This window comes from Cherax quadricarinatus, chromosome 79 (assembly GCF_038502225.1).
Source record: "Cherax quadricarinatus isolate ZL_2023a chromosome 79, ASM3850222v1, whole genome shotgun sequence".
NCBI classification, from domain to species: domain Eukaryota; kingdom Metazoa; phylum Arthropoda; class Malacostraca; order Decapoda; family Parastacidae; genus Cherax; species Cherax quadricarinatus.
The window spans coordinates 14,204,095-14,231,925 of NC_091370.1; the positions used below are offsets into that span (position 1 = coordinate 14,204,095).

Genomic DNA, 27,831 nt, shown 5'->3' on the forward strand with positions numbered 1-27,831 from the left:
CCATGCATGTCATAAGAGGCGACTAAAATGCCAGGAGCAAGAGGCTAGTAACCCCTTCTCCTGTATACATTACTAAAGTTATGAAGAAGAGAAACTTTTGTGTTTCTTTTTGGGCCACCCTGCCTTGGTGGGATATGGCTTGTTTGTTGAATGAAGAAATATAAATTGTACTTTTTTAATTATTTTGATATACAGTATTTTATGTTGTTATTGCACAAAGTAATATAAAGAAAAGGTAAGTGTCTCATTAAACTTGGGGTTTAAGATCAGCATCAGAGTTAATGTGCATGTTTCCTTTATGATAGCTAGTTTTAACAAATAGTAATAAATGATATTTTCCCTTAGATATTACACATTTGCACTTTAATAGTTTTTGTTAATGAAACTTTTTTATTATGATAGTGTATATTAAATTGAAGATGCAATCTCAAGTAAGAATGTTCATTAAGTGATTTTGAAACCTTTTTCATTACTGTAGTCTGAATCATGTGTTTCTGAAGGAGTCAGGGGTGGAGAGCCAATTATTGTTCAGCCCCTTGTTAATTCTTATGCTTTTGTTTTGCTGATTCATGTTGAATTGCCAACTCTCATTCTATGTCCTTGCTACTGCTTTCTTGCTTTGTGTATATTTCATGATGAGGCAGTATTTGCTTATTTTACACACATACAGACAAGTGTAATCTCTTGCCTCTTGTTCGATTACAGAATTTACACATTAACCCTTTCACTGTCAGTCACATAGATCTACAAATAATTCATAGCATCTTCAAATTTGCTGTGAATGGCAAATTTTGTCCTAGACATGAGAGAATGTCTGTGGTGGGTGTGTAAAGTATAAAAAACAAAAATCCTGCCTCACCCAGTGAGGCACTTGGGTTAAAATAGCTACTTTATTTTTTTAGGGTGGTTTTCATGATTTTATGACTGTCTTATTGTCAGGAGAGTGAATTAATACTAGTGATATTGAAAAGATATGATTAATAAACAAAGGGAAGGTTTCTCTAGTGGCTGGTATGCCTACAAAGTTTGTTTTGGAATGTTTTTAAATTGGAATTTGTTGAAAATAGTGTAAAATGGGCCAAATTACTGACTGCTGGGTGTTTAATAAGGTAGTTCAGATGGCTGAATGGGCATTTTTGTGTGTGATCAGTGAATGGTACCAAAAAATAGGTCTCACACTGGTGAAATTGCTCTTGCGTAAAGTGCTCCTGACATCTAACTTTGTGCCTGTGTAATTCTTAAAGTATTACATCAGATTTTGCATTTATGGTGTCATTACTTTTGGTACAAGATTTGGTACCATATTAGAAGATAAAATAATTTTTTAATGGTGACGAAGAAGTGGGTCTTGACAGTGAAAGGGTTAAGTATTTATTTTGACTCTTATGCGTGAAGATATAAAAGTATAAAGATAGAAACCCGAACAGAAGGCATAACACTATTTAAGTCATAAATAACTACTGATTTATCCAAATTACAGAAAATAACTTTGTAAGTTTGTTTGGTATGTAATATTCTTTCTTTTTTTTTTAAAGGTGGAGGGTGAAACGAAAACAAATCCAGGAGATGTAATAAGGCAAGTGCGGTTGTGGGGAAAATTCTGCGAGTTAATTGTTATTTTAGGGGCTAGTCTTAGAGACATTTTAGATCGGTGGGCTGAGGGTAAAGGTCCATTAGCTAATGAGTTCACCCCAGATGAAGCAAAGCAGCTTATCAGAGCTCTCTTTCAGAACACTGATCGCAGAGCTCAGGTTTTAGCCCGGATAAAGTGATTTTCATATATTTTAACTCCACTTCCCATTTTTGTAAGATCTTTAGTGGTAAATATTTTCAACTTTTTTACATTTTTGTATACATGGTTTTTCTGACTTATACCATCTTGTAGTGAAGAGCATATTTTGATGTGCATGCATAAATTTTGTTTCAGTACTGAAGATTAAAGTGTTGGATAATTATAAACACGAGTATAAAATGGTGTTGAACCATGTGAAGTATAATTTGAATGTTATTCATAATTCATTCAAACTGTTTTTTGCAGTAAAATTTATAATAATTTTGAATTGCCCAAAGCATTTTTCCATATGAACAATAATTTGTGCCTTTTTCCAAACCTGTGATAACACACTTGGGTTGAATGAAAGAAAAAATAGCTTCTACACTAATAAATAAGTAGGTAAAAAATTATTTATTACATAATCAAATAGGCCAAAACCCTCAAAATTGGTACTGTATTTTATGAGCTGTTTAAGATTTATATACTATTTGACAAAAATGAAGTGGCTTTAAATACACACATTAGTAGTAGTTTGAACTTAGCACAAAAGATCTTTACAAAAAAGTACTAAATTTTTTTTTTTTTTACAAAATTTTCTTCCTCTGAAGATTTGTATATACAGTATCATGTAGAGGACTCGGGTCATCAGTGATTCGAGAAACCTGCATCATGCACATTAAAGGATTGTATGTGATGCAAGTTATCATGGCGAGATATAGATTTGCGACTTACGGTAAAAAAAAAAAAAAGACTAACCATAGATGTAAAAGTAATAAGGTGTATATTACTGGAAAGGTGATACATGACTAAACATTGGCAGGACTAGTTCTTGTGTACAAGAAAATAAAACTACAAGATAATTAGTGAAAAAGATACAAACAAAGGAAGCCTTTATCAGTTAATTTGCTGAAGTGCTAGCTTTATTAAGAAAACTATAGTTTCTAATCAGTGAAACCTTGTCCAGTAAATGTTCACCTTACACAGTGACTTTTACCAGAGTTAAGAGCAGACCAGATTATGTTTAGTTAGGGATCCCTAGAGGTGAAAATTTTTCCATGACAGCTAATTATTACCGAGTGGAACAAAATTTCGGAGAAACTGATGAATGCTATGTGAAACTTCAGTGCACATTTGTCATGTACATCTAATTTTAATTATTTTTACAGCTGATCATTAATTTAGTTTCTGAGAATCCCAGGAGCATGAGTATATTCCAGTGGTCTTGAAAAGCATTAACAACGCAAATATTTAAAAGTGTATCATGCCTTTGCTTATACTGTAAATATAAAATTATTTATATTCTTTATGTGGTTGTTTAATATATTTATAGATGGGGTTGTAAGAGAAGTAAATGCGAGGGTCTTGGCAAGAGGCGTGGAGTTAAAAGATAAAGAATCACACACAAAGTGGGAGTTGTCACAGCTGCTCTTTGCTGATGACACTGTGCTCTTGGGAGATTCTGAAGAGAAGTTGCAGAGATTGGTGGATGAATTTGGTAGGGTGTGCAAAAGAAGAAAATTAAAGGTGAATACAGGAAAGAGTAAGGTTATGAGGATAACAAAAAGATTAGGTGATGAAAGATTGAATATCAGATTGGAGGGAGAGAGTATGGAGGAGGTGAACGTATTCAGATATTTGGGAGTGGACATGTCAGCGGATGGGTCTATGAAAGATGAGGTGAATCATAGAATTGATGAGGGAAAAAGAGTGAGTGGTGCACTTAGGAGTCTGTGGAGACAAAGAACTTTGTCCTTGGAGGCAAAGAGGGGAATGTATGAGAGTATAGTTTTACCAACGCTCTTATATGGGTGTGAAGCGTGGGTGATGAATGTTGCAGCGAGGAGAAGGCTGGAGGCAGTGGAGATGTCATGTCTGAGGGCAATGTGTGGTGTGAATATAATGCAGAGAATTAGTAGTTTGGAAGTTAGGAGGAGGTGCGGGATTACCAAAACTGTTGTCCAGAGGGCTGAGGAAGGGTTGTTGAGGTGGTTCGGACATGTAGAGAGAATGGAGCGAAACAGAATGACTTCAAGAGTGTATCAGTCTGTAGTGGAAGGAAGGCGGGGTAGGGGTCGGCCTAGGAAGGGTTGGAGGGAGGGGGTAAAGGAGGTTTTGTGTGCGAGGGGCTTGGACTTCCAGCAGGCATGCGTGAGCGTGTTTGATAGGAGTGAATGGAGACAAATGGTTTTTAATACTTGACGTGCTGTTGGAGTGTGAGCAAAGTAACATTTATGAAGGGATTCAGGGAAACCGGCAGGCCGGACTTGAGTTCTGGAGATGGGAAGTACAGTGCCTGCACTCTGAAGGAGGGGTGTTAATGTTGCAGTTTAAAAACTGTAGTGTAAAGCACCCTTCTGGCAAGACAGTGATGGAGTGAATGATGGTGAAAGTTTTTCTTTTTCGGGCCACCCTGCCTTGGTGGGAATCGGCCGGTGTGATAATAAAAAAAAAAAAAAAAAAAATGTATTCAGTGACAGTTCTAAGTGCTATATCTTTTGACTAAATACAGTGGAACCTCAGTATGAAACTGAGGTTCATTCCAGAAGGCTGTTAGAATGCCATTCCATTTCAGTATTGAACAAGTTCTTCTCAACCAATTTTCTGTTTGGTTGGCTGTTATCACTAATCTTAGGCTCCATGGCGAGTTGTTTATACAAATAATACAGAAAAGCACCAAAAAAATGCAAAGAAACACGAAATAGTTTACAGCGAAGTTCTGACAGGTCGTATTTGTTTGGTCGAATGCTGAGCTTTGTTCGAGTAGGGAACTGGTCATATACCGAGGTTCCACTGTAATTTAACACTAGGGCATAACTGAAAGATCTGTTGACTAGAGAGAGGAGGGGGTGTAGGGCTGACCTGTAAATTAGGCCATATCAAACTCTGTACCTGGATATTCTGCTGAAATCTCTCTCAAATTTTTATTTATTTTAAGGGGAAAGCTCCAAGCCTGTAAGAGTTGTACAGTGCCCCAGGCCTGGGAGGCATTGAGGTTCAGTCTAAGAAATGAGAAAAGTCTAGTGCCCCAGATCAAGAGCCCCCTCACCAGCATCAAGGCACCTCCCTCGAGGGTCTGTATTGAATTTAGGAAGTCATAGCCTCTTCATGGACATTTAAATAATTTAGAATATATATTTTGATGCTGGTGAAGGATTCTTGATCCACAGATGTGGCTCCATCCTTGCATTGGACCTAATTGCCTCCTATTTTCCGTACTTTGTATAACTCGCATGGCTTTAGTGCTTTCCATGGAGGAGTAATATTAAATCTGATTAATGTAAAGTGCACAAAGTTGTCATTTAAATCATAAATCCTGTTTAATGTCAGATTCTTTGGTTGCTCTTGTTGTAGACTAACAGAGCAGCAGCTACTCGTGAAACAATTACTCCAACTTATATAAAAAAAAGAAGGAAAATAAATTAAAATTATTTAACTCTTCTTTATTATAAGGCTCCCTGAAAGTAACAGAAATATTTGAAGTTAATTTAACATTTGAAAGCCTAAACATCAGACCTAGAGTGATGCTATTATGATTTGTTTTCGAGGTTGTCTCCCCGATGGCAGGAGTGGAACCTACCTGGCACTCATTATATACTAAAAGCAATAACAAAAATAGTAAGTGATACTTAAATTTTGTTGATTATTGGTGTAATGATGGACTGACTGCCATTGGTTGACTACTTTCCCATGAATGTAATGTAATTAACTTAAAGGTATGCTCAGCTGTGCCTTCATATAAGATTATGTTAGGTAAAAGGGGACATGTGCAACTGACATTTTGTGCAAATGTTTCACTCTCCAGGAGCTTTGTCAAGCCATGATAAAGTTCCTGGAGAGTGAAAAATTGCCACAATAAAATATCACATTGGCTGCACTTTTGTCCTTTTACCTAACACTGTCAGTAATTCCATCAACGTTATTACTTTTAAGATTGTTTTGCTCGCAAGTTTTACCATGATGGGAACAAACCCTACTAATGCATGTATTCCATCCAGCAAAATGTAGTAGTATGAAGACAACTGCCACTAGGTCAGGTGCTGGAATGGAGTTTGGGATAATGTCACAAGTAGGCATCTGTCTATGTAGAATGAGTTGTACAAAGGGTCTGCATTACTAAAGACACCCTACTTCTGTGCTGTGGTATTGTGTGATTGACTTATTTCCAGACATTTCATTTTTTCATCAGTAATAGACAGGGTTGTAAAAAGTGAATGCTAGGGTGTTGGGGAAAGGTGTGGGATTACAAGATGAAACTAATGCAAGCTGGAAGTTGTCACAGTTGCTTTTTGTGGGAGTCTGAAGAGAAGTTGCAAAGATTGGTGGATGAATTTGGGAGATGTAAAAGAAGGAAATTAAGAGTAAACATAGGAAAGAGCAAAATGGTGAGAGCAACAAAAATTTAGGTAATGAAAGACTGGATATCATACTGAAAGAAGGGAGTATGGATTAAGTGAATGTGTTCATATATTTGGGAATGGACTTTTTGGCAGATGTCTGTGAAAGATGGTGTAAACCATAGAACTGACAAGGGGATAAAGGTAAGTGGTGCACCGATACATCAGTGGAGACAAAGAATGTTATCTATGGATGCTAGAGAGAATGGTATCAACACGTACATGGGTGTGAAGCATAGGTTGTGAATGTTGCTGTAAGGAGGAAGCTGGAGGCAGTGGAGATGTCATGTCTGAGGGCAATGTTTGTGGTGTGAATATTATGCAGAGAATTCAAAGTTGATTAGGAGGAAATGCAGGATTACTGAAAGTACAGGGTGTCCACAAAAACACTCCCTGATTTCAAACAGAGATAACATGCAACTTAATTGTAATAATATTTCACAGTTGGTAGTTTCAAATGCAGGATTTCATTCAGTTTCATGTGGTACAGGGTAGCATTAAAGGCACAATGTGCGCCCCTCTGGCTGCTCGGCAAATGTTGATGCAATACTCCAGTTCAGTTCAGTCCAGACACACTGCAGCATATCTGAAGTTATCATACAAACTGCTTCAGTGATCAAATATTTCAGCTCCTCCAGGGTTGCAAGTAATGGTGGTACGTAAACTGTGCTCTTCACGTACCCCTAAAGAAAAGTCACAAACAGTTATGTCAGGTGACCTCTGCAAGTGGCCTGAGGGGTCACCGGACCTGTTGACGACTTCTTTTTTTGGGGGTACATGAAGAGCACAGTTTATGTACCACCACTACCTGCAACCCTGGAGAAGATGAAAATTTCAGTCACTGAAGCAGTTTGCATGATAACTCCAGATATGCTGCAGAGCGTCTGGACTGAACTGGACTATCGCATCGATGTTTGCCAAGCAACCAGAGGGGCACACATTGAGTACCTTTAATGCTACCCTGTGGCACATGAAACAATGAAATCCTGCATCTGAAGCTACTAACTGTGAAAGATTATTACAATCAAGTTACATGTTATACCTGTTTGAAATCAGGGAGTGTTTTTGTGGACACCCCATATGATCCAGAGGGCTGAGGAGGGATTGTTGAGGTGATTTGGACATTTAGAGAAGATGAAACAAAACAGGATGACTTGGAGGGGGTTTAAACCTGTAGTGGAGGTACAGCAGGATAGGGGGCCCTGCCTAGGAAAGGGAGGGGGGGTAAAGGTGGTTTTGTATGCAAAGAGCCTAGACATCCAACAGGCATATGCATGTGTGTTAGACAGGAGTAGAGACAAATGGTTTTTATGACAATGAGCTGTTGGACTGTGAGCAAAGTGACATTTATGAAAGGATTCAAGGAAACCGGTTAGTGGGTCTCGAGTCCTGGAGGTGGGAAGTGCAGTACCTGCACTCTGAAGAAGTGGGGGATATTGCAGTTTGGAGGAGCATCTGAAATGCAGTTTTGGCATGCCTTTGGTAAGATAGTGATGGAGTGACTGATGGTGAATTTTTTTTTTTTTGTCACCCTGTATGTATGTATATAGTTTTGATTTGTTCCTCTGACTTGATAAAACTCTGAAAGCTTGCTTAAAGGTTTATTGTGTTGCATTTTGTTACCATAATGTCCTCCACCCAGTAATGATTACAGGTGTAATGATAGGAAATAAAAAATAACGATTTAAGAGCATATTGTTTTGTTGCCAAAGCTCAATGTACTAATTAAATTTTATCATTTACAAATTTATTCACAAGTACAGAAGTTAAACAAATAAAAATTGAAGCACAGAATGGTACTCATGGTCAAGGCTCATAATTACAGTACAAATACAGTGGACCCCCGCATAACGATTACCTCCGAATGCGACCAATTATGCAAGTGTATTTATGTAAGTGCATTTGTACGTGTATGTTTGGGGGTCTGAAATGGACTAATCTACTTCACAATATTTCTTATGGGAACAAATTCGGTCAGTACTGGCACCTGAACATACTTCTGGAGTGAAAAAATATCGTTAACCGGGGGTCCACTGTACTATAGTATGTATCCCAGGACTTCACTTACCTATATAACTATTATAAATTTCAAATGCTTAACTATTCTTTAGACCTATATCCAGAGCGTGTGTGTGTGTGTGTGTGTGTGTGTGTGTGTGTGTGTGTGTGTGTGTGTGTGTGTGTGTTGAATGCTTGACAACACAAAGAATTTTTACTAATGAAAGAGACTAATATAAAAAGCCGGAGGTTCCACAATAACCCACGTGGGTGGATGGGATGCCATCCCCAACCATATTGCCTCCTTTCTGGTGTGTTACCTGAAGGGACTGTAAATCCACAAAGATTACCTGTAATGAAGTCTGTAGTCCATTGTGATAGCAAGAGGGTTACTCATCAGGTACCTCTACTTCTCCACTGTCAACAGCAGCCTGCAATTCTTCTGGACCCTGGCCATCTATGGTACAACCAATGCTTCTGGCAGTACCCAGAATTTCCTTGATGGTACCAGCAAGAGTTTTGGCTTGGGAGCGGGGCCTCATGATGCGGGCAATATTGATCACCTCATCAAAAGTTATATTGCCATTGTGTTTAACATGTTTCACCTGTTGAGAAATTTACTCATTAATAGTCACTTGTGTTAATTTACATTAAATTATATTTTTTAGTGAATGCCATTTAAAAATATATGATACAACCAGAAAATACAGTATGCAAACATATTTGCAACCATCTCAGACCACTAATTACCCAACAAAAGGCTGCAGTTAGAATGATAACAAATTCTCACTACAGGCAGCACACTCCACCAATATTCAATACACTAAACCTACTCACCATACAAAACATCCATACTTATTACTGCACCTATTACATACATAGAACACTTAACTCTGATATTAACCCTCCCCTCAAACATCTCCTTGCCAACCTCAACAGAACACATGACCATAACACAAGGCACAGATCACTCTTTGATGTTCCTCGTGTCCATCTCACACTATGCAAAAACTCAATGCACATAAAAGGCCCTAAAATCTGGAATTCATTACCTGTAAATATAAAAGAAACACAACCTGTTTATAAATTCAAGTCTCTTCTCAAAGATTACTTACTCACCCAAAACCAAATAAATACTGAATAACTGAACATTATAAATTGTATATCTTAAATGTTTCTCACAATTATATCACATAAATGTTAAACCTAAAACCCAATCTAACTTTATTATTTTTTAAATACACTACCTAACAGAATCACTACCTAACTGAATGCAACCATATGACCTGTCTTTGTAATACTCACTTGTGCTTTATAGTTATCTGTTTACATTAATGTTTTATCACTGATTTCATCATTGCTTAGTAGCAGCGCTGTATAGTCCTTGTGGCTTAGCGCTTCTTTTTGATTATAATAATAATAATAATCATTGCTTAGTTAATCTTAAGTTAATTTTAAGCCAGCCCGTAATGCTATGCATAGTATAAGTGGCTTTGGCATACTGCTCTTATCTGTATTTTTTTTGTACCTCTGTATGTGTGCACAAATTGGAAATAAATAAAAATAAATAAATAAATAAATAAATAAAAACTTCAATGAAAATATCTATGCTGAAAATATTTGAATTGCAATACAGTACCTAAGTGGTTTATGAATTTTAACTACTATGTACGCTCTCATGATCTCCGCAATCCTTCCATTTATAGAATGGTCACTGATATTAGTAGACATTCTTTATTTGTTCGCCACCCCTGTTTACTCCGTCCCTTCTCTCTTCGCCTTCATTCGCTCTTGTCTTCTCTTCAATTACCACCTTTCTATGTACATGTAGCATCTCACTTTTCCCTACCCCCCTGGGAAGTTCCAGCTGTTCGAGTCTGTTCTTTCTCTCTCCCTTGCTCAAAAGCCCAACTGTCTACGGTTGCTTACCGCTCTCTTTTTCTTGACCACTTTCACTCTCATTCTCATGCCATTGCTGTGTACACAGATGGCTCTAAGTCTTCTGACGGCGTAGGATTCGCAGCAGTGTTTCCGGACAGCGTCGTACAAGGGCATTTACTATCTTCGGCTAGTATTTTTACTGCTGAATTGTACGCCATCCTTACAGCACTTATCCGTATTGCATCTATGCCTGTGTCATCATTTGTGGTTGTCTCAGACTCCCTTAGTGCTTTACAGGCTATACAGAAATTTGATACACCTCACCACTTAGTCCTCCGTATCCAACTTTGGCTACGCCGCATCTTTACCAAGCATAAAGATATTGTTTTTTGTTGGGTCCCTGGTCATGTTGACGTACAGGGCAATGAACAGGCAGACACTGCTGTGCGGTCAGCAGTACATGACCTACCAGTTTCATGTAGAGGTATTCCATTTACGGACTATTTTGCTGCAATATCTTCCCAACTTCACACCCGTTGGCAACAACGTTGGTCTACTATGCTCGGCAACAAACTTCAGTCTATTAAACCGAGTATAGGTTACTGGCCGTCTTCTTATCACCAGTGTCGAGGTTGGGAGACTACTCTCTCCCGTCTTTGCATTGGCCATACTCGTCTTACTCATGGATATCTCGTGGAGAGGTGCCCTGCTCCTCTCTGTGAGAATTGCCAAGTTCCATTATCAGTCAGCCACGTTCTGTTGGACTGCCCACTTTATCAACGAGCACGCAGAATTTACCTCCGTTGTCGTCTTCGCTCTGCTGCTCTCTCTTTACCTTCCCTTCTCGCTGATGGACCCACCTTTCATCCAGACTCTCATTGACTTTTTGACAACAACTGACTTACTTCACAAATTCTGATACCTTCAGCCCTTTCTACTTCAATCTCTTGCTACCCTCTACCCCCGTACTCTCCCCTGCCCCGCTGTTTTCTGTAACCTACTGATCATCCCTCCTCCCTTCTGCCATCCAATACCCTCGCTTCCTTCCCTACCCTGCAGCGCTGTATAGCCCTTGTGGCTTAGCGCTTCTTTTTGATTATAATAATATGAATTTTAACATTGCCATTATGAAATACGAAGGAGGAAGCCTCAAGAAACTAGATTACCTTTATAGTGGGGAAAGGAGATACTGGAGATTGTGCTAGAAACTACTAATCCCATGGTCACTGTTGCAATGTTTAGCAGCATAACCAAAATTGCTCATAACTGCTGCTTACTCCCATCAACTGGATGTCTGGCAGATTAGTAGCTAGGAAATATGAACCTGCAATCCACTCAGCAGTATCAGTACTGCTAGTGCTTTATGCCACCCATCCAAGTAAAATATTACTGATTGCTTTTTCTTCAATTTCCTATCCTTGACTGTGAATGCAAAGTTAGCTATTTTCTATTGTGAAAGAGGCTAAAATCTACATGCAGTTGCCCTCAGTCAAACTGTAGCTTAGTGGTGAGCAACCTGTTTCTGTTTCCCAATCTGTCAAGAAAGAAGGTTGAAACTCCATTGAATTTTACCACTTTTGGTGCTGCCTTTGAATGTGTTCCTGCTGTGTACACTACTTAGTCATTCTATTAGAAATGTGGTCCCTGACAGCTTAGAGATTGAGATATTAGAAAATACTGTATCTTTTAAAGTGCTGAATGGCCCAATTTCTAATATAATGCTGTATGAACCTAATGGGTTTAGCACTTGGTTTTTGATTATAATCTAATATAACAATAACTTCTTGAATAGTCTACTATCAGAATCGAGTCCAGCAGAGGTATGCCAGCAGTCACTTCTGCTATGTCCAACAATGGGGCCAATGGCTACCCCTTCACGAGTGCCCTTAGCCACCAGCATCCCCCCCCCCCCACTATAGGACCAAAATTGAACAGGTTATTGAAAGCTCTCTTGCCAACTATAACTTTATGCTCAGTTTTTGATAACCTCCATTCTCATTCTATTGCAGTGGTCACTGTTGGTTGTAAATTCCCTGATGTTGAGTATGCAGCAATTTTCCTTGAAAAAAAAAATCCTACAAGGTCATTTACTAATCTTGACCAGTATTTTCGCAACAGAGTTGTATGCAATTCTCTTGAGACATCGTACATTTGGCATTGATGTACACCTTGTTATTCACAGTTGACTCCTACAGTGCATTACAGGCTATCCAGACATCTGACTTCATCCCATCATCCTCCTTGCAGTTCTAACCCCTCCCCTACTCTTCAACAGGTTTACTGTTTTTTTCTATGAATACAATAAACTTAGAAATATATTTAACTATATACGCACCTTCTTTCTGTCTCTGTGTGGTTCCTTGAGGGCGCGGATAAGGAGCGCTGCAGCTGAGGGCACCACCTCCACTTGTGCCTGACGGTTTTGGATGGTGAGCTGCACTGTCACCTGCAAACTCATTTCAAACATTTTTAAGCATAACACCCAAATGCTTCTCATTCAAATGAAATGCATTACTTTGTGAGTTCTGTCAAAATGAAAGCACAGTATAAGGGAGGTTCCTTGATGACTCGATGCCAGTGTGGGGCGCTTGGCCCAGAGAATTGAATCTGACCTCCCCTTCTTTGGACTGAACCCGATTGCCTTTCATTCCCTCAGGCACTGTATGACCCCTATTGGTTTAAAGCTTCCCTTTCACCATAAATGTAATAATTTATGTCTTCTAGTGGGTTTAGTTGAAGTTTTTCATGAAAATAAATTCTCTTATGTGCTAAACATTATTATTTTTTTTTTTATCAAACTAATATGTAGGAGTTTTAATTTGCTTTTGATGCTCAGCAATAGCTACTGAAGTGAAACTTCATAATTTATAAACACAAAGGTAAACCAATTTGATGAAGTCTCATAATCTAAGGAATTAAAGTTACTCTTCTCTTCCTTGGATGACACACTGCCACCCATTCCCAAAGCACTGTATGATCATTCTGGATTCAGGGATTCTTAGGAATTAGTGTGTGTGTGTGTGTGTGTGTGTGTGCATGTGTGTGTGTGTGTGTGTGTGTGTGTGTATATATATATATATATATATATATATATATACTGTATATATATACACAGTGGACCCCCGGTTAACGATATTTTTTCACTCCAGAAGTATGTTCAGGTGCCAGTACTGACCGAATTTGTTCCCATAAGAAATATTGTGAAGTAGATTAGTCCATTTCAGACCCCCAAACATACACGTACAAACGCACTTACATAAATACACTTACATAATTGGTCGCATTCGGAGGTAATCGTTATGCGGGGGTCCACTGTATATATACAGTGGACCCCCGCTTAACGATATTTTTTCATTCCAGAAGTATGTTCAGGTGCCAGTACTGACCGAATTTGTTCCCATAAGGAATATTGTGAAGTAGGTTAGTCCATTTCAGACCCCCAAACATACACGTACAAACGCTCTTACATAAATACACTTACATAATTTGTCGCATTGGGAGGTGATCGTTAAGCGGGGGTCCACTGTATATATATATATATATATATATATATATATATATATATATATATATATATATATATATATATATATATATATATATATATATATATATATATATATATATATATATAAACCCTTGTGTTATTCTCAAAACTGAAGGCAATTTTATGGGTACAAGAAAGATTTTCCAATGCAGTATAATTTTCTCCACTTACGTGAATTGGTTATGCGATGTCCTATTTCTTTTGGTAATTCTGCACATGCAATATATACACAATATGTAATTATGGTGACCAGATCTATTCAGCAGCCTCTCCTGCTACTCTCTCTAGCCTTAACCCCATCCATCACCAAGGATTACGTTTATGCCTTGGTGCTTTTTGCTCTTCCCCTGTTGAGAGCCTCTATGCAGAAGTGAATGTTCCATCCTTGTCTGATCGCCGTGATGCCCATTGCCTTCGCTACTATGTACACTCTCACAATCTCTGCAATCCTTCCATTTATAGAATGGTCACTGATATTAGTAGACATTCTTTATTTGTTCACCGCCCCTGTTTGCTCCGTCCCTTCTCTCTTCGCCTACATTCGCTCTTGTCTTCCCTTCAATTACCACCCTTATATGTTCATGTAGTATCTCGCTTCTCCCTACCCTCCTGGGAAGTTCCAGCTGTTTGGGTCTGTTCTTTCTCACTCCCTTGCTCGAAAGCCCAACTGCCTACGGTGGCTTCCCGCTCTCTTTTTCTTGACCACTTGCACTCATTCTCATGCCATCACAGTGTACACAGATGGCTCTAAGTCTTCTGACGGCATCGGATTCGCAGCAGTGTTTCCAGACAGTGTCGTGCGAGGGCATTTACTATCTTCGGCTAGCATTTTTACTGCTGAATTGTATGCCATTCTCGCAGCACTTATTCGTATCGCATCTATGCCTGTGTCATCATTTGTGGTTGTCTCAGACTCCCTTAGTGCTCTACAGGCTATATGAAAATTTTATACACCTCACCCCCTAGTTCTCCGTATCCAACTTTGGCTACGCCGTATCTCTACCAAGCATAAAGATATTGTTTTTTGTTGGGTCCCTGGTCATGTTGACGTACAGGGCAATGAACAGGCAGACACTGCTGTGCAGTCAGCAGTACATGACCTACCAATTTCATATAGAGGTGCTCCATTTCCGGACTATTTTGCTGTAATAGCTACCCACCTTCACATCCATTGGCAACAACGTTGGTCAACTCTGCTCGGTAACAAACTTCATTCTATTAAACCGAGCATAGGTTACTGGCCGTCTTCTTGTCATCAGTGCCGAGGTTGGGAGACTACTCTCTCCCGCCTTTGCATTGGCCACACTGGTCTTACTCATGGGTATCTCATGGAGAAGCACCCTGTTCCTCTCTGTGAGCAGTGTCAAGTTCCAGTATCGATTAGCCACATTCTGTTAGACTACCCTCTCTATCAACGAGCATGCAGAATTTACCTCCAACGTCGTCTCCGCTCTACTACTCTCTCTTTACCTTCCCTTCTTGCTGATGGACCCTCCTTTAATCCTGACTCTCTCATTGACTTCTTGGCAACAACTGATTTACTCCACAAACTCTGATGATACCTTTCGCACTCCCCTCAGCCCTTTCTACCTCAATCTCTTGCTGCCCTCTACCCTTTCACCATCCACTCCCCGCTGTTCTCCGTAACCTATTACTTATCCATCTCCCTTTTGCCACCTGATACCCCCACTTCCTGCCCTGCAGCACTGTATAGCCCTTGTGGTTTAGTGCTTCTTTATTATAATAATAACAATATGTAACTGCTTACTACATTCATGAGGAAGTGCTATGGAGAGACAGTGGTATAAAATACTTATACTGCAATTGTGTCTTTTTACAAATCGTGTATCATTCTTTATAAATAATGGTTTGCCCACAAAGTGGGCTTTATTAAAATCATAAACCCAAACCTAGAGGGAGGGTGAGTACATATATGGGAGAATGGCAAGGTGCAAAGAGGCAGGCTAGAGATCAGACAAATGATGGGTGTGGGAGGTTATCTTGGGTCAGCAGGTCCATGCCAACGTTTCTCAGAACTTTTACTGTATGGGAAGATGATCTAGAAGCTTTCTGACAAGAGGCTCAGCTATGTTATAAAATCAATAGTTCTGGCATAAATTGTTGGATGCAATGACAATGTTTATTCTAGGATTCTGCCTCGCTGGTGTCCTCTTCCTTGGCAAAAGTAGTCACTGTGAAATGCTGGCATTATTCAAGACGATTTCTGCTGACATTGTTCAGAAATGATTTTGTGATCTCTGGATGTATCATATACTTATATTTGTTACAGTCATTGCAAGGGATAGTGTATACTCCTGCAGTGGTTTTGTTTTGTTAGTGGTATCCCTTCCTGGTGATTCCTTTGACAGTAGCCGAGGCAGTATTACCTGGAGTTTACCTGGAGAGAGTTCCGGGGGTCAACGCCCCCGTGGCCCGGTCTGTGACCAGACCTCCTGGTGGATCAGAGCCTGATCAACCAGGCTGTTACTGATGGCTGCACGCAAACCAACATACAAGCCACAGCCCGGCTGGTCAGGTACCGACTTTAGGTGCTTGTCCAGTGCCAGCTTGAAGACTGCCAGGGGTCTATTGGTAATCCCCCTTATGTATGCTGGGAGGCAGTTGAACAGTATGGAGGTAGGTCTGACAACAGAATTGTTAGAGAGGACTGTGAATGCTCTTTCAGCAGTATCTAGTCTGGGTGAATTAATGATTTTATGTGAATGGCCTCTGCAATCTCTAAGGTTAAGGGTAGTGAAGTTTAGAGAAGACTTGTTTGAGTTAAGAGCATTCTTTAAGGGAATTTGCTACTGCAGATATGAGAGCACACAGGAAGAGGCCAGTGATGATACCATGTATAGTTATGGTGTCACCCTGGAAGTAAGACAGTGTGTTTTGGTTGGGGGGGGTGTTATGGAAGACTTGGAAACATAGTTCATAGTCAGATTTGCAAAGAACATTGAGAAAAGGAAATGCACTGTCAATTTCCTCTTTTAGAGAAGAGTGGATTGAAGGTTTGACCTGGTTGAGCTTGTGTTGGGGTGTAAGGATGTCGCATCTTTTAAAAGTTATGACAAGTATGCATACTCATAGATGATGCAGTGTTACTACACTCCACAATAATGTTAACCAGGTCAAGCCTTCCATCCAATTTACACTTAAGATGAAGTCAATGGCACTTTACCTTTTCAATCTACCATAAACCCCAACCAATACAAACAGCTCCACTTCACTAAGCCATGATACAAAGATTTAACCTGGCATCATCAGAGGGTACTTCCTATGTGCTCTCTGTATCAGCAGTTGTGAATTCCTATCACTGAATCACCCAAACAAGACACCTGCAAAAGAATATTCACAGTCCTCCTCTATTAACAACTCTACTATCAAACATTCCCAATACTGTCTTCAACACTAAATTCTAAGCAGCCATCACTGCTACTATAATCAAGGACATCACACCTGGGATAACCAAGAACATAAAACTGCAAGAATATACACGATCCTATACAATGACCAACAAAATATATGTAGGCAAGACATATAGACCTCCACAAAGGCATTTCTGAACACCAATAAGCCAGCAGAGTTAATGACTTTTGTAATGCTTGTATTTCACATGAAACTAGTACCACCACTTTATTAATTTCTATGGAGCACCATGCATTATCAAAGAGGACGACACCCAGAGATGCAGAATCCTAGAATCGACACTCAGTGTATACAACAATTTCAACCAGAAGAGATTTTACAGCATAGCTGAGCCTATTGCCAAGCTTACAGATCATTATCCAACGTTACAGAAGTTCATAGGAGCACTAGGTTTAGCGCTTCCTTTTTATTATTATAATAATAACAATCAGAGGAGCACTTCAATGGACCTCCCAATCCAAGTCATGCACCCTACACCCACCACTTGTCTCTCCACCTTACCACACACACACACACACTCCCCGTATATATTCCCTCCTCCCTCCCTCTCTCAAAGTTTATCTGTTTGTGATTTGATAAAGCCCACTGTGTCGGCAAAGCCTCAATAATGAATTACAATATACAGCATTTGTGTTTTTTTATTACCAGGAAGCACTAAACCCATAGGGATCATATTTGTATGACCCTTTTGGTTTAGCACGTAGTTATGATAATAATAGGGATCATATAGTACCTGGAAAATGGAAGGTAATCTGGTTCAATCCAAGCTAGGATGATAGGTCTAATTCCTTGTATCAAGAGCTCCACACTGACATGAGGGGACCATAGGCTATCAGTGTGGTCCACAAAGCATACTTAAGATTCTTATGTGGAATTAAGGACTGAAGGCCTGACAGCTTAGTACAGCATGAAGACAAAATAAAAAAAAACTTACTTTGAGGATGAAGTATGTATTGATAAGGAGTGAGCACTAGTATTGGTACCTTGAGTCCCTTCCAGGCTGTGGTGGCCTTGCAGATGTCTTCACCGACCTTCTTGGGAGAAAGACCGAGAGGACCCACCTTGGGAGCCAGGGAGGACGTGGCTCCCACCTCCCCTCCCACAGCTCGCAACTTCACTGTTCAATATACATATTTTGTGTCAATTAAAGGAATGGGAATGCCATGAAGCTACATGAAGCCTTTGATGCCACCGAACTTACGTAACTGGAAGATTGAATCTGAAGAAACAAATTTGAAAAAAAAAAAATGAAAGTGATATATGTCTTTGTAGATACACACAAGACAGTGAACAAGCCTGTATTAGAGCAGACTGAAAACAGGTTATGGGATAACCATATAAATTAAACGTTTAAAAAAATAGACATTGTATTTTTCCCTACAGCAACACAAAATGTGACACAGCAATGCAGGAAGACAGGGAATCAACCAGACATACAAGTGTAAACATTATTATTATTATTATTATTATCAAAAAGAAGCGCTAAGCCACAAGGGCTATACAGCGCTGCAGGGCAGGAAGGAAGCGAGGGCATCAGGTGGCAAAAGGGAGATGGATGAGTAATAGGTTACGGATAACAGCGGGGCAGTGGATGGTGAAAGGGTAAAGGGCAGCAAGAGACTGAACTAGAAAGGGCCGAGGGGAGTGCGAAAGGTATCATCAGAGTTTGTGGAGTAAATCAGTCGTTGTCAAGAAGTCAATGAGAGAGTCAGGATTAAAGGAGGGTCCATCAGCAAGAAGGGAAGGTAAAGAGAGAGTAGTAGAACAAAGACGACGTTGGAGGTAAATTCTGCGTGCTCGTTGATAGAGAGGGTAGTCTTAACAGAATGTGGCTAATCGATACTGGAACTTGACACTGCTCACAGAGAGGAACAGGGTGCCTCTCCATGAGATACCCATGAGTAAGACGAGTGTGGCCAATGCGAAGGCGGGAGAGAGTGGTCTCCCAACCTCGGCACTGATGACAAGAAGACGGCCAGTAACCTATGCTCAGTTTAATAGAATGAAGTTTGTTACCGAGCAGAGTTGACCAACGTTGTTGCCAACGGGTGTGAAGGTGGGTAGTTATTGCAGCAAAATAGTCCAGAAATGGAACACCTCTATAGGAAATTGGTAGGTCATGTACTGCTGACTGCACAGCAGTGTCTGCCTGTTCATTGCCCTGTACGTCGACATGACCAGGGACCCAACAAAAAACAATATCTTTATGCTTGGTAGAGATACGGCGTAGCCAAAGTTGGATACGGAGAATTAGGGGGCGAGATGTATCAAATTTTCGTATAGCCTGTAGAGCACTAAGGGAGTCTGAGACTACCACAAATGATAACACAGGCATAGATGTGATACGAATAAGTGCTGCAAGAATGGCATACAATTCAGCAGTAAAAATGCTAGCCGAAGATAGTAAATGCCCCCGCACGAAGCTGTCCGGAAACACTGCTGCGAATCCGACGCCGTCTGAAGACTTAGAGCCATCTGTGTACACAGCGATGGCATGAGAATGGGAGTGGAAGTGATCAAGAAAGAGAGTGGGAAGCCACCGTAGGCAGTCGAGCTTTCGAGCAAGGGAGTGAGAAAGAACAGACCCGAACAGCTGGAACTTCCCTGGGGTGTAGGGAAAAGTGAGATGCTACATGAACATATAAAGGTGGTAACTGAAGGGAAGACAAGAGCGAATGTAGGCGAAGAGAAAAGGGACAGAGCAAACGGGCGGCGAACAAATAAAGAATGTCTACTAATATCCGTGACCATTCTATAAATGGAAGGATTGTGGAGATTGTGAGAGCGTACATAGTAGCGCAGGCAATGGGCATCACGGCGATCAGACAAGGATGGAACATTCGCTTCTGCATAGAGGCTCTCAACAGGGGAAGAGCGAAAAGCACCAACGCACAAACGTAATCCTTGGTGATGGATGGGGTTAAGGCTAGAGAGAGTAGCAGGAGAGGCCGCTGAATGTAGGTGAAGCAGAGTTCGACGATCAGCTCCCCAGGAAAGATGAGCAAGGGTTTTAAGAAGGTTTAGCCGGCTGTGACAAGTTGCCTTCAGAGAGGTAATGTGAGGTTTCCAGGATAACCTATGGTCAAAGAGAAGGCCTAGAAACCTGACTGTATCACGTTGAAGGAGGAGGTCTTGCTTCTCCAGGAGGAGATTAGGAGGCTGAAGGTCCACCTCAATGGGTCTGGGAGAGAGTGTGAGGTGGCTGGAGTTGTGGGGAATGAGGCTTCTAGCAGTGAGGTACAGTCTGTCTCTCGCTGTGAGGAGGCTGTAGGTGGGGAGGTAGCAACGGCTACCAGCAGTGAGGTGCAGTCCAGCACCTGCTACAAGTGGCGAGTGGTAACCAGTAATGGGAGGAGAGTCAGAATAAGGAAAGTTAAGAGTGAAGACCTGAAGGTAGGAAATCGCTTCTCTGTTCTTCAGGATGAATGTACTTCAGTGGCCAGTGAAGGTAAGGGTACTACTGCCCCTGCTAACAGAGGTAAGTGCATTCTTGTGGTTGGTGACTCAGGTAAGATATATTGACCGTGCTTTTTATAATAGGAATAAGATGAGAGATAGAGAGTGCCTCCCTGGAGCTGGTGTTGGGGACATAGTTAACAGGCTGGATAATATCATGTCAGGTAATGGGAACAAGCCTATTATCTGTCTCAGTGCTGGTGGAAATGATATTGGGAAGGGTAGGAGAGAAGAGCTGCTAGATAAGTACAGGTCAGCTATAGATTTCATTAAGTTTAAGGGAGGGGTCCCAATCATATGTAGCATCTTGCCTAGAAGGGGAGTAGGAAATGAATGGTTGTCTAGGGCAATTGGTGTAAATTGCTGGCTAGACAGATACTGCAAGGAACTTGCAATCCCATTCATTGACAACTGGAACAACTTTTATGGCAAACATGATATGTATGCAAGGGATGGGGTACATCTCTCTGGGGCTGGGGTGGTAGCACTTGCAAACTCAATTGAGAAGGCCATTGGTGAAATGCCTATGATTTTAAACTGATAGAAGATAGAGGTATGGGTGTGTGTGGGAAACAAGCAGGTTGCAACACTAGGGTTGGAAACAGTAAATGTATAAAAGGCATTCAGCATGAAGTTATAAATAAAGACAATAGATCAGGTCAGCAAACAAAGGGGGACAGCAGAGGCCAGCAAGGGACTAGCTCCCTTGAGGTTTACTATACTAATAGCAGGAGTGTAAGAAATAAGATAGATGAGCTAAGATTAATTGCAAGTGCAGGAAACAGATATTATTGCTATAACAAGAGACCTGGCTCAATCTGAAAGATAGAGATGCCCTCTGAATGTCACATACAAGGCTATAAATTATTCCACACTGACAGGGTCAACAGGAAGGGTGGTGGAGTAGCGATGTATTTCAGAGACAATTTAAATTGTTGTGTTAGACAAGATATAAAATTAGAAGCGTCGGCCACTGAATCTGTTTGGTTACAGCTTCTCGAGGGCCGAGAAAAACTAATTTTGGGTGTGATTTACAGGGCCCCAAATCTTGATAGGGAGTGCAGTAAACTTCTATGGGACGAAATTCGTAAGGCATCTACATACGAAAATGTTGTGCTAATGGGAGATTTCAACTATAGACAGATTGACTGGAGCAATTTGACAGGAAATTTAGTCAGGTGACTTTCTTGATACGATCCAGGATTGTTTTTTAAAACAGTTTGTGACAGAGCCAACTAGGGGAAATAACCTCCTTGACTTGGTTCTTGCCAGTAGGGAAACACTAATTAATATCTTGAGGTTAATGATGAGCTTGGGGAAAGTGATCACAAATCACTCAGTTTTAATATATCATGGAATTCCCCTAATAATGGCAATCAAGTCTCCGTCCCTGACTTTCGCTTGGCTGATTTCATAGGACTGAAAAATTACTTAGGTGGGCTGAACTGGAATGACCTGACTAAAGGGTCAGGTAGGTGGTGATGGTTGCCGATATGACGCTTTCCAGGGCATAGTTCTAGCTGCTCAGTCAAATTATGTTCCAAATAGGGAAATCAGATCAAACAAAAATGATCCTAAATGGATGAACAATAGATTAAAATATCTGATTGGTCAAGAGAGGTATATATAGGCAAATCAAAAGAGGAGAGGGGCAATTAAGAAATCGATATATTCAGTTAGAGAGAGAAATAAAAAAGGGAATTAGAAAAGCAAAAAGAGATTATGAGGTTAAAGTTGCAAGAGAATCGAAGACTAACCCTAAAGGATTCTTTCAGGTATACAGAAGTAAGATCAGGGACAAGATAGGCCCACTCAAAAGTTCCTCGGGTCAGCTCACTGACAGTGATAAGGAAATGTGTAGAATTTTTAACGCATACTTCCTCTCAGTTTTTACACAGGAGGATATCAGCGATATTCCAGAAATGATAAATTATGTAGAACAGGACGATAATAAACTGTGCACGATTAGGGTCACAAGTGACATGGTCCTTAGGCAAACAGATAAATTAAAACCTAACAAATCCCCAGGCCCTGATGAACTGTATGCAAGGGTTCTAAAGGAATGTAAAGAGGAGCTTAGCAAACCTTTGGCTAATCTTTTCAACATATCACTACAAACTGGCATGGTGCCTGATAAGTGGAAAATGACAAATGTGATACCTATTTTCAAAGCAGGTGACAGGTCCTTAGCTTCGAACTATAGACCAACAAGCCTAACCTCCATAGTGGGAAAATTTATGGAATCAATAATTGCCGAGGCAGTTCGTAGCCACCTTGAAAAGCATAAATTAATCAACGAATCTCAGCATGGTTTTACAAAGGGGCGTTCCTGCCTTACGAATTTATTAACTTTTTTCACTAAGGTATTTGAGGAGGTAGATCATGGTAATGAATATGATATTGTGTATATGGACTTCAGTAAGGCTTTTGACAGGGTCCCACATCAGAGACTATTGAGGAAAATTAAGGCACATGGAATAGGAGGAGAAATTTTTTCCTGGATAGAGGCATGGTTGACAAATAGGCAGCAGAGAGTTTGCATAAATAGGGAGAAATCAGAATGGGGAAGCGTCACGAGCGGTGTTCCACAGGGGTCAGTGTTGGGATCCCCTGCTGTTCACAATCTACATAAACGACATAGATGAGGGCATAAAGAGCGACATCAGCAAGTTTGCCGATGACACCAAAATAGGCCGTCGAATTCATTGTGACGAGGACATTAGAGCACTCCAGGAAGATTTGAATAGACTGATGCAGTGGTCGGAGAAGTGGCAGATGCAGTTTAATATAGACAAATGCAAAGTTATAAATGTTGGACAGGACAAAAACCATGCCACGTATAAACTAAATAATGTAGATCTTAATATTACGGATTGCGAAAAAGATTTAGGAGTTCTGGTTAGCAGTAATCTGAAACCAAGACAACAGTGCATAAGCGTTCGCAATAAAGCTAATAGAATCCTTGGCTTCATATCAAGAAGCATAAATAATAGGAGTCCTCAGGTTGTTCTTCAACTCTATACATCCTAGGTTAGGCCTCATTTAGATTATGCTGCACAGTTTTGGTCACCGTATTACAGAATGAATATAAATGCTCTGGAAAATGTACAAAGGAGGATGACAAAGTTGATCCCATGTATCAGAAACCTTCCCTATGAGGATAGACTAAGGGCCCTGAATCTGCACTCTCTAGAAAGACGTAGAATTAGGGGGGATATGATTGAAGTGTATAAATGGAAGACAGGAATAAATAAAGGGGATGTAAATAGTGTGCTGAAAATATCTAGCCTAGACAGGACTCTCAGCAATGGTTTTAAGTTGGAAAACTTCAGATTCAAGAAGGATATAGGAAAGTACTGGTTTGGTAATAGAGTTGTGGATGAGTGGAACAAACTCCCAAGTACAGTTATAGAGGCCAGAACGTTGTGTAGCTTTAAAAATAGGTTGGATAAATACATGAGTGGATGTGGGTGGGTGTGAGTTGGACCTGATAGCTTGTGCTACCAGGTCGGTTGCCGTGTTCCTCCCTTAAGTGAATGTGACCTGACCTGACTAGGTTGGGTGCATTGGCTTAAGCCGGTAGGAGACTTGGACCTACCTCGCATGGGCCAGTAGGCCTGCTGCAGTGCTCCTTCGTTTTTATGTTCTTAACCCTTTAAGTAAGGTGCCTTAATGCTGGTGAAGGGGTATTTAAAAAATTTAGTCACTTTCCTCAGATCAAGCCTAATTGCCAACCATTCCCTGGGGGGCTACAAGACTCCTCCGGGTTTAGCTGCCTTTCTGAGATTTTATGATAATTTATGGAGAGAACATCAATGAGCTTTGTTCTTATTTCCTATGCTTATGACAGGATGATTCAGTTTTCGGGGGTCAGATTGGTATACTCCAGCAATTTTCTTGGTAACGTAAATACTGTCTGTATATCGTTGTGATCGTCGTGGTGAAGGAATTACCTGGAGAGGGTTTCAGGGGTCAACGCCCCCGCAGCCCGGTCTGAGACCAGGCCTCATGGTGGATCAGGGTCTGATCAACCAGGATGTTACTGCTGGCCGCACGCAAGCTGACATACGAACCACAGCCCGGTTGGTCAGGTACCGACTTTAGGTGCCTGTCCAGTGCCTTCTTGAAGACAGCCAGGGGTCTATTGGTAATCCCCCCTTATGTATGCTGGGGGGGGGGCAATTGAACAGTCTTTGGTCCCAGACACTTACTGTGTTGTCTCGCAGTGTACTCGTGGCGCCCCTGCTTTTCATGGGGGAATGTTGCATCTCTTGCCGAGTCTTTTGCTTTCATATGGAGTGATTTTCGTGTGCAGGTTTGGTACCAATCCCTCCAGGATCTTCCAAGTGTATATTATCATATATTTCTCTCGCCTGCATTCAAGGGAATACAGATTAAGGACCTTCAGACGTTCCCAGTAGTTTAGGTGCCTAATCGCACTTGTGTGTGCCGTGAAAGTTCTTTGTACACTCTCCAGGTCTGCAATGTCGCCAGCCTTGAAGGGGGCCGTTAGTGTACAGCAGTATTCCAACCTAGAGAGCACAAGCGATTTGAAGAGAATCATGGGCTTGGCATCCCTAGTTCTTAAGGTTCTCATTATCCATCCTATCATTTTCCTAGCGGATGAGGTAGATACATTGTTGTGGTCTTTGAAGGCGAGATCCTTACGTGTTCTTTTAGTTCATTAGGTCTGAAGCCTATCAATTCCACTTAGGCCATTAATTAAAGCTACAATTCACATTTACACTTTTTAAATCGTATTAGATGAAGACAACAGTAGTCCTCCTTGAAATAATAGTGTATGCATACAGCTATAAACCTCCTGGTGTATATACCATTGTTTCCCTTACTATGTTAACCTTAAATCTGTCTATCGAGTACGTGGTTCATTACGGTCTCAATGTATTTAAATCCCTAAAAGAGGTTTGTGTATACACAGATATATCTCATGGTGTATATGCCGTACGCTCTCCTGCTGCTCGAGTCACTATATTTAGCTGTCCCACGCGGCAGGCTGACATGTGCCTGCCAGCGAGCATCCACACGTAGCCATACCTCCCACACTAACTTATCTCTGTAACCATGCATTTTCAGAGGGTAATTTTTGATGACATAAAAGTCATGGGCTGACCTGTGCATGCAATTAGGTTATACTCAAGTATATATGGCGGGAAACTAATCTTTTATGTCATATTAATGTCCCGTGGCTCGGTTGGTAGTGCACTCATCTCACGGGTGGAAACGTTGGGCATATGTCCTTATACCTGCTGTCCCTGACCACCTAGCAGTAATTAGGGACCTGGGTGTTAGTAGACCGTTGTGGGTGGCATCCCAGGTGGTGGCAGTATACCTTGGATAGGGCTGGGCTTTTCAAATGAATTGAGGTACGATAACAGCTCTTGGCCTGTATAAATGGTGCACAAAAAAAAATCATATGACTTCTAAATACTCTCGATTGTTTTAAAACAGACAGGTATTATGTCTATATGGACTGCAATTAAGAGCAGGCACAAAAGTTCAAACACTAAACACTACTAATGGAAATAAATCACGCTAACTTTGGTCAATTATCCAAACCTATAAATACATAATTTATTACCAATGCACATCTATCACAGTCCCTGTAAGACCCATTGTGCAAGTTTATGATACTATCTATAAATTTGTTTTAAATTTTCTGAATAAAACTTAGTTTAAAACAACTTTTTGGCCGTTTGGTTAATTGTCCAATGCTGATGCTATAACAACGCAATCAGCATATATTATCTTCGCGTAAAAGGTTTTAAATTTAACCTAGAATTGTCCAATAGAGTCTTCCACTAGAATGCTGTTACCCACATTAGCCGACTAATTCTTAGATACAAATATATATTTACTGTGCAGTAAATATAGTCAAGTGTAATTTTATGTCTAAATCACCACCTACCTGAGAATCGCTTCTCAGTTCTGCCGTCTGAGAGCCTAAAGTTTTACCACTGTTTTATCCCATAATATATTACTCACCAATCTTTATTTCTGTGGGATCAAACTTGGGCGCCATCTTAGGAGCAGGGCAGAGCTAGAGAAGATGTGATCACTGTCAAGACTGGTCTGAGAAAGGCAGAGTGGTGGCTGCCAGCCAATGTTGGCATCCAACGTGGGGGGCAGTGCGGGGGTCAGGAAGTGAGCAATGTAGGGAAATATTTAAGTGAATCAGTCGCTGATGAAAACTTGAACCCTGCATTATGAAGAGTAATCAACTTTAAGAAAGCTTGAATGAGATATAGGCAAACTCCTGATCGTAACCAAAAAAGTTAGTCCTGGGCGGGTGGAGACGACCTGGACTCTCATATACCTTATCGGACCTCTTCGCCTTTGCCCAAGTATATAGTCTCTTAACCTGAAATGGCTTGTTGCACATGCGAAACGTCTAAATGAAGTTTCCTTTAACCGCAATCTATGCCCATTATTTACAAACTGTTTACACACACGACCCCTTCAATCACATACAAGTACAAATAGTCGAGTCCTAGAGCCTGTGCCGTTTCTTGTATACGTGAATAACTTGACAGAAGGGATAGTCAGAGGTATCCCTGTTCGCAGACGACGTGAAAGTACGGAGAATACAAGCGGACGAGGACCAGGAAAGGCTACAAATGGATCCGGATAGGCTGCAGGCCTGGTTTGACAAATGGCTCCTGAAGTGTATCTCCGCCAAGTGAAAAGTTATGAAACTTAAGGATGGACAAAGAAGGCCACAAACTGAGTACACGTCCGGGGGTCAAGGCTGCAAACATCACTCAAGAAGGGCCTTGGGGTGAGTATCATACCGAGCATATCCCTTGAGGAGCACATCGACCAAATAACTGCTGCAGCAAATGAGAATCTGGCAAATATAAGAATAGCGTTTCGACCTCTAAGTAAGGAGTCATTCACCACAATGTACATCGTGTCCGTCAGGACCATATTGGAGTACGCAGCGTCAAGGCAGCCCTTTGCTGAAGTAGTTCCAGTCAGGATCAGAAATGTTACTTTTGGTTTTAATGAAAGAAGGGTTAAACTAAAACAAAAGCCATTTACATTACTTAGATGTTACATATCGCATAAAAACATTTAAAAATAAAGTTCTAAACCAATACATAGAACACTTAACTCTGACATAAACGCTCCCCTCAAACATCTCCTTACCAACCTCAACAGAACACATGACCATAACACAAGGCACAGATCACTCTTTGATGTTCCTCGTGTCCATCTCACGCAATGCAAAAACTCAATGCACATAAAAGGCCCTAAAATCTGGAATTCATTACCTGTGAATATAAAAGAAACACTGTTTATAAATTCAAGTCTCTTCTCAAAAATCACTT

At 40.7% G+C, this 27,831-nt stretch overlaps 2 protein-coding genes across 6 annotated transcripts in view; one reads left to right on the plus strand and one right to left on the minus strand.

Annotated features, from left to right (window-relative positions):
- Zw10 (Zeste-white 10) overlaps nt 1-2,568 on the plus strand; it is a 52,449-nt gene extending 49,881 nt beyond the window's left edge. For all 4 annotated transcript variants that reach the window (XM_053797092.2, XM_053797094.2, XM_070101955.1 and 1 more), the window contains one exon: nt 1,536-2,568. In XM_053797092.2, the coding sequence (XP_053653067.1) occupies nt 1,536-1,772 (237 nt within the window). In that variant the 3' untranslated portion in view covers nt 1,773-2,568. The remainder of the gene's footprint in view (nt 1-1,535) is intronic.
- The window catches only part of LOC128702696 (large ribosomal subunit protein uL11), a 32,112-nt gene extending 5,474 nt beyond the window's left edge, over nt 1-26,638 (minus strand). The window contains exons 1-5 of one of the 2 annotated variants that reach the window (XM_053797097.2): nt 26,486-26,638; nt 18,010-18,143; nt 12,383-12,493; nt 8,517-8,771; nt 5,200-5,229 (exon numbers count right to left, since the gene is read on the minus strand). In XM_053797097.2, the coding sequence (XP_053653072.1) occupies nt 8,556-8,771; nt 12,383-12,493; nt 18,010-18,143; nt 26,486-26,522 (498 nt within the window). In that variant the 5' untranslated portion in view covers nt 26,523-26,638 and the 3' untranslated portion in view covers nt 5,200-5,229; nt 8,517-8,555. Of the gene's footprint in view, nt 1-5,199; nt 5,230-8,516; nt 8,772-12,382; nt 12,494-18,009; nt 18,144-26,485 lie in introns of those variants that run through there. The other variant, XM_053797098.2, reaches the window with a different exon arrangement.
- Nucleotides 26,639-27,831: the final 1,193 nt, after the last annotated feature.